The sequence below is a fragment of the Enoplosus armatus genome, chromosome 15 (genome assembly GCF_043641665.1).
Source record: "Enoplosus armatus isolate fEnoArm2 chromosome 15, fEnoArm2.hap1, whole genome shotgun sequence".
In the NCBI taxonomy this organism is placed as follows: Eukaryota; Metazoa; Chordata; class Actinopteri; order Centrarchiformes; family Enoplosidae; genus Enoplosus; species Enoplosus armatus.
Window position 1 is genome coordinate 433,156 of NC_092194.1, and position 13,837 is coordinate 446,992.

Here is a 13,837-nt window from a genome sequence, read left to right on the forward strand (position 1 = left end):
TTGCACTGCAGTGACCTAAAGACTAACTTAACCTGCCATTCTGATTGATCCTCCAGGTTTGTGACACGATTCATTGAGTTGGATGGCCTGTCTTGTATCCTGAATTTCCTCAAGTCAATGGACTATGAGACCACAGAGTCTCAGGTCCACACCTCATTGATTGGCTGCATCAAAGCTCTGATGAACAACTCTCAGGGCAGAGCTCATGTCCTGGGTCACTGTGAGAGCATTAATATCATCGCCCAAAGTCTCGCCACTGAAAACATCAAAACCAAGGTACACAGGTGGAACACAGACAGCACGTGGGATACTTTCTATTATTCCAAAATCATGAAGCAGATCCGTTAGAAGTTGGTGAATGCAGATACTCCAGGATGGTTTCTTGTATGCTGGTTTGAAATTAGGTACCGTTCTGCATGGATGGGACACTGAACAGGCTGAGTCAGGGGGGACCAGGGCCAGAGCCTCTGTTTGAAGTGACTATTGATTTCTTGCTAAAAGGGATGCAAAACGACCACATAGAGACACAAAAAAAACACAAAGAGACACAAAATGACCACAAAGAGACGCAAAATGACCACATAGAGACACAAAACAACCCCATAGAGACGTAAAATGACCATTAAGACACTTTAAGGTTTCATCAAGCAAACAACCATCCAGCTCGACCTACACTTGCGAGATGATACAAAAAAAAACCACATCACCTCAAAGTGATTCACTATGTACATAAAAACACATAGGTTTTCCTAAAACTGTCTAAAAAGCCTATACAGGATACACAGCGTAATAATATTTTTTTTTACAAATGTATTGTGGGACAAAACATGTACAAACTAGTTTTGTTTTGCAATAAATGGAGGATCACATAAACAGATAAGCAGCTGTCATCGCCTGGGTCTGAGATGAGATGAAGCAAAGACAGAAAGAGAGACAACGAAACGAGACACTACATGACATTGTTGAGGAATTGCAAGAGCAGGTGACGGAACAGGATTACTGCAAGCAAAATCTTCTACTTTTGTCAACCAAAGATTTGAGGAACAGTTCATTCAAAGTTTGGCTTTTCTTGATTGTTTCTGATCAGGGATATTCTTTTTAAGGTCAAACTTACGACCCAGTAAACAATCATGAAATTCTTTCTCCTTCTCATTTGGGATTGACCAATCTTTTCTCTCCTCAGGTTGCAGTGTTAGAGATCCTCGGTGCAGTATGCTTGGTGCCCGGGGGCCATAAGAAAGTACTTGAAGCCATGCTGCACTACCAGAAATTTGCCTCAGAGAGAACACGCTTTCAGGTCTGTCATTGTTTTGTTCATTTGTGTTGTGCTTCATTCAGTTCTTTCTGCGAGAGACGATGGTGTCCCGTCGACGCCACGATCCACAGCTTAACACACATCCCATTTTAGTAGGAAATGAATTGGAGAGGTTGTTTCCGCGTAGCTCTAAGCCCTACTAGTAACTCCAAGAGGCTACGATAACATTACAAATACACGTGTCGGACTGGATGACAACATACTCATGCCTCAGTGGAGCTAAATATGTAGGATTTGTCTTGAGGTGGATCGGGGGGTGGGGGATCATCCTCTAGGGACAATTAATATTCATATCACATCCATTTCACATCACAGTTCACAGCCAAATGGATGTCCAGCAAACGTCAAAAAGAGGACCACACAAGCACGTTTTATGGTGGTATAACTTGCATATCTTGTGTTTTGAGAGCAGACCCTGCTGACAGATTTGGATCGATCCATGGGCCACTACAGGGATGAGGTCAACCTGAAGACTGCCATTATGTCCTTCATCAATGCCGTGCTCAGCCAGGGAGCAGGAGAGGTGAAGAACTATCTATCCGTGTCTCTCTTAAAGGAAAATCCCTCCTGTTTGTGATGTCAAATGTCTTTTAGGAGTTGGCAGCGTGATAAAGCGCAATGGATTTTGCGGTACCCTCTCTACTTACACTCTTAAAGGAGTCGAGGCATTGTTCTGTATTTTTTCTTATTGTCAACATATCCCATGAAAGGACCAAAACCAACAATGTGACAATACTTTCTCACTCCCCTACCCTGTCTGTGGCCCATTGGTTCCTACTGTTGGTACCGGTTTGGGTCTTTCTATTGGATCTGTTAACACACAGAAAAAAAAGAATACTGCCAGTGTTATCCTTCATAATAAGGCCTAATTCTTATAATGGATTAGGCACGTTGACTGTATGTAGTCATTGTTCTCCAGTGTTTTACATATTGATCACATCTTAGTCTAAAGGTAAAGGTCAATTTCTCCGTACAGTTTATTCCATTTAGAGTTGCAGTCCAGTTTGCCCGCAGCCACTTGCGTGTGATGCTTTCTTGAAGTCTATTGACTTGTTGGTGGTGGTGGTGGAGTAGCCTAGAGTTACCGGATGTAGGCTGCTGGGTTCATTCTCCTCCCCTTCCGCTAACTGCACGTCCAGTGAGCAAAAAGTATAGGTAGGCTTCACCTCTAGGACACCGAGGATGAAGTTATGTTCGTCTTTTTTTAACAGTAAAAGTTGTAAAATCACGTTGTCTACCTACATTGTTTAAGTTACTATGTTCCACCATAACAAGTTCCCCCCAGACGCTATTTTGCAAGGGCGCCATCGCTGCATCCTGGGCTTAGCGCCGCCCCAAGACGATTGTGATTGGTTGAAAGAAAAACAAACAAGCCAGTGCGTTTTTTTCTCCCCCCCTATCCCAGGGCGACGATGGGTTGAGCTAGACCTTTCTCCAAAGTGTGGAGAGGGTCTATGCCTATGTGAGACTAGTGGTGGAGTAACAGATCTAGAAAGACGTGTTTACTGTCTGATTCCACTACCTGATGTGTTCTGCTGTTAAGGGAAGCTGAAGTAATTGCTATTAGGCACCAGTGTAGCTAGCTGCGCTATAAGTGCTGTATCTTTAAGTGACACCATATTTGCGTACATTTGCCTTTGTACTTGTTACAACTTGTACTTGTAACTACTCTCCTGAACTTATTGTTTTTACTTGTCCTAAAGACGAATATGATGATTACGTTATATTATTACATGATGTGTGTGTTTCCAGACCAGCCTTGAGTTCCGTATCCATTTGCGCTATGAGTTTCTGATGTTGGGCATTCAGCCGGTCATCGACAAACTACACTCCCATGACAACGCCAACCTGGACAGGTATGTCAGGTGCACCAAAAGGTGCTAGCATCGACACAGTGTTATGGAACTAATGAATAAGTGGGAGGCCAGGGGAACTTGTACTTTGGCATACTTGACTTTAAGTTGCTTTCTGAGTCCAGTTGTTACATGTATTGTTGATTTCAGGCATCTGGACTTCTTTGAGATGTTGCGGAATGAAGATGAGCTTCTGATGTCCAAACGCTTTGATGCTGTAAGACAAACCTTTATACGGTCCAAATGGTTCAACACTTTGAGATTATTTTCTATAAATGACATCCTTTAGATCAGTGGTTCCCAACCTTTTTCTTAAGGGACCCCTATTTTACCATTGTATATACACTGACAACCCCCACCACCTCCCACCCACATACAATTACAAAAAAGTAGCCTACTTTCTTTGGAGTATATTCATGTGTATTTTATTATATTCATTGCATAAAAAACAACAACAGCACAGAACAATTAACCGTACAATGAACCTAAATAGTGAATTTGATACCTGCAGGAAGTTTGTGTAAAACTAGCAGTTTGTATAAAATTCTGAACAGACTATTTGTTGTGGATATTTTTTCCTCATATTTTAGGAAAACAATTCTGTCTGTATTATGATTTTCTTTTAATTTCACTGTCATACATGCGTTCTAATAGTCCAAGCAGCCTGGCTTTATGACAAATAAACAAAGATATAAACATAAACTTCTAAAATAACCCTCAAATATAATTGCCTATATGTAATATATGTATATAAATATTCTTACACCCTTAAAATCAAGAGGGCTTCATGACCCTCCATGGAGCTTTGGTGACTGATGGGGGTCGGGACCCCCAGGTTGGGAACCACTGCTTTAGATGCAGTAACCAGCTGAAATACAAGCTCTCAGGCTTTCAACACCATCATTAGTTCTGGGACACACCACAACTTTAAGGGGAATTTTTATCGCAAGTTTGAAAATGACTCACTGCTAAGCAGTAGTGTGTTCCCGCGCTCCTTTATGATAAAACACACCCAGCTCGTCTTCAGCGTTACATTCATTTTTGATGTCAAATAAAATATGAAAAAGCAGATCCGATGTGTAATGTGATGACCTGATGATGTCTTTTGGTACATTGTCTCAGGTCCATGTAGAAACTAAAAGTGCCAGCCAGATGTTTGAGCTAATCAAGAGGAATCTGAGCCACACTGAAGCTTACCCTCACCTCCTGTCTGCACTGCAGCACTGTCTCATGATGCCATGTAAGACTGGCTGTCTGTCTGCTCGCCTACAATTTACTTTTCTTTTTTTAATTGCCATAAAATGATCCAAAGCAGCTTTTTCCCCTCTGTTGACTCCTCTCTGTCTGTCTGTCTGTCTGCAGATAAGCAGAACAAATCCACGCTTCAGTACTGGGTGTTGTTGGACCGGATAGTTCAGCAGCTGGTTCTGCAGACAGACAAAGGTGAAAACCCTGATGTGGCTCCGCTGGAGGACTTCAACGTAAAAAATATTGTACGCATGTAAGTTTCCGGGGGTCGGGGCATGAGCACTAGTGCTGCAAATGATACTTTCTAAGATATAGTTTGTAGCACAGTTTCCAGTTCACATTCAGCTTTTCAAGACTTTTCAAGGTTGCTCAGTACTTTGAATGGCAGTCCTTCTATTCCAGTCCTATTAGTTGTCCTGCGCAATCTTATATGAAATATCGTGTCATGTTGTAGCAACCCAACATTGATTTGAACAATGACCCATAAACTTAAACCTATGCCATTTACCTTTTTGCTGCTGATATAGTGAAGTCAAATAACCACGTGAAGTAAATATTTTACCAACAACTTTTGATCACATTTTATAAAAGAAGTACATGTAGCATAAGACGTGTTTCAGAAGCTGTACTGTTACACAACAAGTGTTCTCAAGATAAAGCCTGTGGACCGATGCAGGGCCAAACACTTGATTGGAACCCCAGTGTCCAAAAAAACCATATGGGTGTGTGTGTAGTAGTAGTAGTAGTAGTAGTAGTAGTAGATGCAATACATGTTTGGAAAACTTCTTTCAGTTGTGTGTGTTTATGTCTATAGGCTCGTCAAGGAGAACGAGGTCAAACAATGGAAAGAACAAGCAGATCAAATGAGAAAAGGTAAACACACATGCACTGTGTGTGCAGAGGGGTTTGGACATTGTTCCTGTTATACCAAAGGGGAAAAATGGAGACCATGTCTGGACTGGTCATTTTTGAATATATATTTAGCTCCCATAATCACTGCAGGTTAACATGCAAAAAGAATAATCAAAAACAATTACAAAAATACATTTCTTTTTTTGTTTCAATTAATCTTACAGTTTTACATTTTGCTGAATTGATCAGCTGTGGAATTAAAGAGGACCTATTATGCTTTTCCTTATTTTCTGTCATATATATAATGTTACAATGTCGGATATTCATACTAAATGTTGCCAAAGTTGCCAAATAATGAGGTATGTAAAAGCAATCCCTGTGAGCCAAAAGCTCAGGCTGCTCTGAACGCTCCGTTTCAGTTTTTTCAACCGCCGTGTCTATCTGATGTCAGACAGCCACGGATGTCCTTATATGGTATCTCTGCTCCAGGCACAGACGAGATGTTTGCTTGGTAACGTTAGACTTCCGGAACTTTGCTGGCCAGTCAGAAGAAAGTGGGCTTTTAGGGAGGGGGCTTGAAGAGACAGGAGCTCAAACAGCTTGTTTCAGATAGACGGTGAACTGAGGGCCTGCATGAAGGGCCAGTAGAAGATAAATCAGGACTTTTTTGAACTGTGAATCACGCAAAGCTACTCCAGTGGAATCACAAAATGAAACAATAGAGCTGGAAATGAACGTAATAGGTCCCCTTTAGCAAAACAAACTAGACATGCAAGTGGGTACATCAGGGTCCGAGCATGCAATGTAACTCAGAGCCAAAAATCACAGTAAATAAGTCAAGATGCAGAAAGTGATGCTGGCTGTTTGTCGTCTTTGCTCCATCACTCATCATCTGTCCACCTGTCCTGATGATTACACTTTGAATAACTCAACTCAATAACTCAGCGGCCTCTCGCCTTCTCTTCTCTCCAGAGCACCAGAGCTTGCGGCAGCGTCTTGAAAAGAAAGAGAGGGAGTGCGAGGCCAAGAACAAGGAGAAAGAGGACATGATGGCAATGCTGAACAAGATGAAAGACAAACTGGAGCGCGAGAGCAACGACCACAAGCAGGCTAAATCGCAAATGGCGGAGCTGTCGGCTCGGCTGCAGCAGCTCAGTTCTGTATGTTCACCAGAGCGACGCACATCTATCTAAAATGGCATTGATCAGTATCAACATAAACATACAGTTTTTCTACAGTTACAAGATCCCAGCACTACAATGATCCTTCATGTCTTGGTCATCTGTCTGTTCAGTATGAATCCACTTTTTTGTGTTTGATGAAGTTATTTTCTCTTGTTACTCTCTTGTTAGACTTCCAGTGTTCCCGGAGGACCTCCTGTGACTTCTGGTGGTTTAGTTTCTCCTGGTCCCATCCTGTCCATCACTTCCCCTCATCCTCCTCCTCCTCCTCCTCCTCCACCACCTCCCCCTCCAGGAGGCCCACCAGGCTTCAGCATGGCTCCATTTGCCCCACCTCCTCCTCCTCCTCCTCCAGGTGCTCCACTGGGAACTGCCCCGAAGAAGAATATTCCTCGACCATCTAACCCACTGAAGTCGTTCAACTGGAGCAAACTGCCTGAGGTACATTAACTGCTGCCGGGCATATCGGTACTAATGTTACTGCTACTACAACTCCTATTATTGCTGTCACTACTGCTGTTATTATACTGTTACACATACAAATAGTACATTTACTACTGCAGTGCTGCTACTGCTATTACAGTTGTTTACTGCGTTACGGTATTCTACAGTATTCCTCACATAGCTAAACAAGACTAAGGACTCTAGTTTTATATGCTGGCTGAATACCGGCGGTAACAAGACTGAAAAGGTGGAGCTAAAGCTAATGATCTGTGTGGGTGGTCCCTCTACCAGCCATCTCAGGTACTGATATCATGAACTTTATCACAGTTACCTGAGGGCTTCTGCTTAAAAACTGGTAAAATCACTTATTCTATTTTCATTTTAAAAGCAAGGAAATGTGTCTCCTACATTGTCAAATTTGTGTTTAAAGAGGAGCTACTATGCTTTCCCTTATTTTCTGTCATATATAATGTTACAATGTCGGATATTCATACTAAACATTGCCAAATAATGAGGTAAACATATGTAAAAGTAATCCCTGTGAGCCAAAAACTCAGAGAGGCACAGATGTCCTTATATGGTATCTCTGCTCCAGGCACAGACCAGATGTTTATGTTTATGTCAACGTTGCTTTGTAACGTTAGGTTTACAGTTTACACTTCCGGGAACTTGGCCGGCCAATCAGAAGAAAGTGGGCTTTTAGGGAGGCAGGCCTTACAGAGACAGGAGCTCAGGACCTGCAAAGCTACTGTAGTGAAAATGAAAATATAGCACTGGAAATGAGCACAATAGAGAAAACATCATCTGAATTGTTCAAAATTAGTTCTAAAATGAAACGTTCAGGACGTTACCTGGTGATCACCTGTAATTCTTCTCTGGACACTCGTCATAAACGGGCCTTTTTACCCACTAGGGTTGTATATACAGTACACATTTTGTCTGGTCTGGTGTTCTGTTTTCTTCTTCTCTGTGCCATTGAGCTCCATTGTTGTTAAAAACACATCAATGAGCCACACTGTTGCACTGGGTGACATGTTCCTTCATTACACACACACACACTGCAGTTTATTTAGACTCAAAGCCACATCCACCGTCCTGCTGCCCCAAATACTCAGTAGAGCACCAAATGTGGATTAATCTGCCAAAAAAATAGTCCCCAACAAATGCACTGTTTTCTCTCTGTTTGAGTAACTTTTGCTAAAAACGACAGTGACCAGCTGTTTTAGGAAATGACTGAACCGTTTTAAAAAGTGAAAGTGTGTATTTGTGAGCACTTATCTTAAAAATACCGACATCTTCAGCAGGAACCAGTGGGCTTGCAGCTGAGAGCCATAGAGGGTATTTACATACGGACTAACACAAAGTTGGTTTTGGAATCTTGAACTGCAATTGTGTTGACAAACTGCTTTGTTGTTTGTTTCAGAGCAAGACAGACGGAACCATATGGAAAGAGATCGATGATCTCAGGGTATTTAAAGTTCTGGATCTAGAAGAGTTCCAGAGGATCTTCTCAGCTTACCAGAAGCCACAAGTAATATATTACACACTGATACTACACATATAACATCCCTGCCATTTTCTCTTTTGCCTTTTACTTTATGTTCATGAATCCTTTGTGTCATTGGCATATTTATCCATCCATTCACAGATTTCTTTCAGTGGGTCACAGACATTGACGTTGCTCATGTTCAGTCGAATTTACCTTTGAAGTTGTCAAGTCTGGTTGGAGTTGTGTTATATTGTACTGTATTTTGTTGCGTTCCAACACTTTTCTGTGCATCGGCAGAAGGACGCTGAGGATGAACACACTTTTGCCAAGAAAGTCAAGGAGCTGTCAGTAATCGACGGTCGCCGAGCCCAGAACTGTAACATTCTGCTCTCACGGTCAGTGTGTTTGTGAGGATTATGAGTGAATGAATTCCAGCTTTATGAGCTGCCTCAATGCATCGTTTTACATTTGGTGTCTGTGAGGCCAGGTGGCCCTGACCATGACCCAACAGTAACTCTGGTCACCTTCTCATTAGGGGAGGACATGCACATTCAGCCCACTAGCATGTAGAACTCCAAAGGATAATGAGATATCTGCAAAAGTCTGTATTTTAAAGCATCTATGGCAGGCATGGTGGCGGAGTGGTTAGTACTGTCGCACAAGAGGTAGAGCAGGGTGTCAAAGTGTCCTTGAGCAAGACATGGATGGAGGCCAGCACCTTGCATGGCAGCTCGATCGCCATTGGTGCGTGAATGGAATGCAACCATCAAGGTTGAAAGGCGCTATATAAGTGAATTCCATTTGAAGTCCATATGTGTATTTGGTTAATCTGGTAATTCGGTTTCAGTAATGTTCATTGGAGGGGGGGGCAACACTTTATAGGTGCAGTAGAAACACTGGCCTGTATGTTTTACGTGTTTCTATATTAATAAAACCGTTTTAGGATTGTGTATGATGATAATGTCATAATTCACATTCATAACATCTGTTACGGTCAAAAAGGCCAAATGTGTAATTGTGTAACTGTGTAATTTGTTCGACTTTTCTGCTTCATGCATCCAGTAGTGTGCCTCAAGGTCATATGGATTGACATTATGAGCCTTGTATTTACATTGTTATCTATAGTAGATTAATGAAGAATCGTGTCCTAGTTTTGATGCAAACTACAATATGGAAGGATTCAGGGTTTTTTTTTTTAGGGGGCCAAACATTTTTGTATTTTGCCTGACACTGGCGTGTGTGTGTGTGTGTGTGTGTGTGTGTGTGTGTGTGTGTGTGTGTGTGTTTAGGGGGTGTCATTTATCGATTTTTGATTTAAAAACCCTGTGTGATGTGATAAAGAATGTGATCTAAACTTCTGTGTGACAGGCTGAAGCTGACCAATGAGGAGATCCGCCATGCCATCCTGACCATGGACGAACAGGAAGACTTACCGAAAGACATGCTGGAGCAGGTGCCGAGACATATACACAACACGATCTGAAGACACACTGGCCATGCTCCATTTTTATCCCCACTGACAATGTTACGCAACTGGCTTGATGTACTACGTGACAATATATATGACATTGTAATATAAAATTACATTTACCATGATAGAAGATTTTAGAAGCCATTATACATGTTTCTAATCGAAACATTCTTATCTATTTTGGGCTCATACATGTCTGATAAATAGTTTGTGTGTGTGTGTGTGTGTGTGTGTGTGTGTGTGTGTGTGTGTGTGTGTGAAGCTTCTGAAGTTTGTTCCTGAGAAGAGTGACATTGAGCTGTTGGAAGAACACAAGCATGAGTTGGAACGTATGGCCAGAGCGGACCGCTTCCTGTATGACATGAGCAGGTACACTGAACACATAGCCTAAATATGTCTTCCAACATGGCTGTACACTTTGAACTCCTCAGTAGATCCTGTTTGGAAGAAAAGCATGAAGGATTGCACTAACCTCTGTGGGGCGAAAGTCTATTGAACCTCTGACCACATGTCATGGGCGGCATGGGGATGCAGAGGTTGCACGGGAGTCCACGTGTCGAAGTGTTTCGAGCAAGACGCTGAACTCTAAGTTGCTCCAGATGGAGGCCAGCCATTGGTGTGTGAATGAATGATTGAGACCAAATCTGTAAAGCGATTTGACAATTGTTAAGGTTGAAATGTGCTGTATGCGTGAAGTCCGTTTACCATTTACACCCAACACCACAGCTGGGTGTGGTCACTTGTACTACAGTGCAACGCTACATCACAGCTGCACAAGCATGATTATGAAACTGCCAGTTTAGTTTAGTGTTTTAGTGCTTTAGTGCTTTAGTGCGGTTGAACAGTTTCGGAAACCCCCTCCCACTGTTCAGAAACTGACAGTCTATGTTTACAATTTGACATTTACACCCACTTCATGCCGTGATTGGTCAGCTGAGTGTCAAGTCAAGTACATTGGATCTGTATCACACAATGTCACAAATCACAAATTTCCATTGAGGGACAAATCTGTACAGTATCCTAAGACCCTCAGTTCAGATAAGGAGAAGCCCCCCGACCCCCCCCCCCCCCAGTAAAAAACAAAAATCCTTAACAGGGAAAAAAAATGGAAGAAACCGCAGGAAGAGTATTATTAAGTATTATTAACAAACACACATTTTTGAATTTTTTTGAATTTACATTTATTCATTAATCCATTTCAGCGCAGCCTGTTGTATTTCATGTCTCTACTGTACTATCTTACACATAAGCTTCTGTAACTTCTCATAGGCTGGCACCTACCAAACCTAAATTAGTCACAAATCACTGTCACATGCGACTACATCATTGCAACATGGTTGTGCACCCTTCCCCACTGTTTCGCGGTTGAGCATGGATGGGCAGATTGCAGTCGGAGCTCATGTCGTCTGACCTAGCTTCGTCATTCTCATGCTTAAGTTCGGCTTTTAAATGATCTGATTCATATGTGGCACAAAAAACATTTTCTCATCATCAGTCGCCTCAGTTACGTCTTCGTTTTTCGGAGCGACTGTCGTCGAAACCCACCAATATCTAAGAAAGTGCTGGTCTACTTGACACCCAGGTGCTGCACCATCATGGTAGTGTGACAGTAAGATAATGTAAACAAACTGTAACAGTGAGACAACAGCACCATCATGAGGCCAAACAGTGAAACACAGCATTATCACTTGCATCCAGCATAAAGTGAACATTTTTTTAAAGCTTTTTATCATTATTATTATTATTATTATTATTGTTATTATTTTACACCAGAACATTGTTAAAAAACAAATAGTCTGAGGAATACCAGGGAGATGAGGTGCTTAATTGAATCAAATTAATGAATTAGTGTGTAATATAGTCACAGACCAGAGGAGATGCGTTTAAGGGTTAACCTAAAAAATAAAATAAAAAATAAATAAAAAATGTGTGATCTGCAGAGAAGTTTGATGCATAATGAAATGAAGTGAAACTCACTGACTCTGTAGAGACAATTTGGATCTGAGTCCACTCACAATTTTCCTGTCCTCACCCAGCATCAACCACTACCAGCAGAGACTCCAGTCCCTCTACTTCAAGAAGAAGTTTGCTGAGAGAGTGGCTGAGGTCAAACCTAAAATCAAAGGTACTCTTTTCTGTCTCAAAGGGCCGTTAGTTCACAATGAATAGATGGATGAAAGTAAATGTTTGAGATGAAGGCTGCATTTGAGCCTGAGGTACAGGTCGCTGATATGGATGAATGTATTTCTCTCTTAAAGTTTCTTTAAGATGTATGACATTCCCTCCCTGTCTCTGTGCTTTCAGCTCTGAGTCTTGCATCCAGGGAGGTGGTACAGAGCGGGACACTGCGTCAGCTCCTTGAGGTGGTTCTGGCCTTTGGGAACTATATGAACAAAGGACAGCGAGGAAATGCCTATGGATTTAAAGTGTCCAGTCTCAACAAGATAGCTGACACCAAGTCAAGCACTGACAAGTACAGTTCACAGCAACTTCTTATGACATGTGACCGTAGGAAAATCACAGATTTCAATAATACAGTGAATTATGGCTGAATTCAGTTTCAGGGTCCTGCTGCTGTTCATGCTGGCTCACAGTCTCACTTTCGTAGCTTAGTGGGACACTTGAATAGAACAGAGCCATTATTAATGTTATTAGTAACACCTGGGGCCTCATTTATAAAACAGACGTACGATCAATTTTGATTGTATGGATTAAGCGGAAAACCACGTATAACTCGTTATTTATAAAACCTCACTTTGACGTGGAAATGGTCTCATCTCTAAGCAAAGTAAGTGATTCTCCTGCTGGTTGTGTCGGGGTACTGCAGTTTGGGACGCATGTGCGCCCAAGCCTGTAGTGAACTTTGCATTAGTTTTACAAACAATGTGACAGGAATTATCAGTTAAAGGTGTGACAAATTAATTTGCCAGACGCAATGTTTATATATGAATACTACATTAAATACTGTGTCGAATTAGAAAGAAGTGACCATGGCTGTTCTTGCGTCATTGGAAGAAAACCTTTTCCTTTTAGAAGGAAGAGAGTTTTCAGAGACCGGAATGACTTTTTTTTTGCGCACAATGATCCGTGGCTTATAAGTCGCCATCATCTCCGAAGAAATGTTCTGTTAGATTTGTGCACGGATTTAGCCCCCTCCTTTGGAAAGGAGGGCAAGCTGTAATGCAATACCCGTATCTGTCCACGTGCTTTGGGATGTAAAGGGGAAATCGCTGATTGGAAGGCAGATGCCGTCAATTTCATGTTAATTTGAGATTTATAGATCACAAGTGCGTAAGTTGCAAATGGGCTTCCTGCGTAAGCAAGGTTTTTTATGCTCACTATCTTATATGAATCGAATGGAAGCACATCGTGGGAAATGATCTGAGGACTAAGTACAGGTGTAAATCTAAGAACATTTTTATAAATGAGGCCCCGGACTTATCTTAGCTATTTCTTCTAAAGGCCACAGAGAAGTGATTCATTGTTTAAATGTACGTGGTGTGTGTTTGTAGAAACGTCACTCTGCTCCACTACATGATCACTGTACTGGAAAAGAAGTACCCTAAGGTGGCAGCTTTCGGTGAGGAACTACAAAATGTGCCGGACGCTGCTAAAGTCAAGTAAGAATGAACACCCATTTTCATTAAGTATACAAGTATTGTAAAGCAAACACTGGGATGGTACCAAACCTGGCAACTGTACCGTGACAAAAAGACTTCAAGAAGCCGCACACAGTCACTGTATCTGACTGTTGTTCCCCAATAAATACTTCCCATTCCAACTCCACCCAAAACCACAAATGTCAAAAAAAAATTGATTATGTTTAATGCAGCTGGCAATGACTGACTGTCATGTTACTCATTACCTCTGCCCTCCCATGTGTCTCTCTTCCTCTCTCACTGTCTCTCCAGTATGACAGAGTTGCAGAAGGACATTGGCAATCTGAGATCGGGCCTGAAGAGTGTTGAGGTGGTGAGTGAAAAT

At 41.8% G+C, this 13,837-nt stretch overlaps 1 protein-coding gene across 2 annotated transcripts in view; it reads left to right on the forward strand.

The window, feature by feature from the left end:
* daam1a (dishevelled associated activator of morphogenesis 1a) overlaps positions 1-13,837 on the forward strand; it is a 29,876-nt gene that overhangs the window by 11,498 nt on the left and 4,541 nt on the right. For both annotated transcript variants that reach the window (XM_070921081.1, XM_070921082.1), the window contains exons 6-23: positions 57-276; positions 1,184-1,297; positions 1,728-1,838; positions 3,068-3,171; positions 3,319-3,385; positions 4,291-4,408; positions 4,531-4,669; positions 5,231-5,289; positions 6,241-6,428; positions 6,621-6,890; positions 8,317-8,424; positions 8,680-8,777; positions 9,751-9,835; positions 10,116-10,222; positions 11,890-11,978; positions 12,158-12,326; positions 13,366-13,473; positions 13,765-13,825. In XM_070921081.1, the coding sequence (XP_070777182.1) occupies positions 57-276; positions 1,184-1,297; positions 1,728-1,838; positions 3,068-3,171; positions 3,319-3,385; positions 4,291-4,408; positions 4,531-4,669; positions 5,231-5,289; positions 6,241-6,428; positions 6,621-6,890; positions 8,317-8,424; positions 8,680-8,777; positions 9,751-9,835; positions 10,116-10,222; positions 11,890-11,978; positions 12,158-12,326; positions 13,366-13,473; positions 13,765-13,825 (2,215 nt within the window). The remainder of the gene's footprint in view (positions 1-56; positions 277-1,183; positions 1,298-1,727; positions 1,839-3,067; positions 3,172-3,318; positions 3,386-4,290; positions 4,409-4,530; positions 4,670-5,230; positions 5,290-6,240; positions 6,429-6,620; positions 6,891-8,316; positions 8,425-8,679; positions 8,778-9,750; positions 9,836-10,115; positions 10,223-11,889; positions 11,979-12,157; positions 12,327-13,365; positions 13,474-13,764; positions 13,826-13,837) is intronic.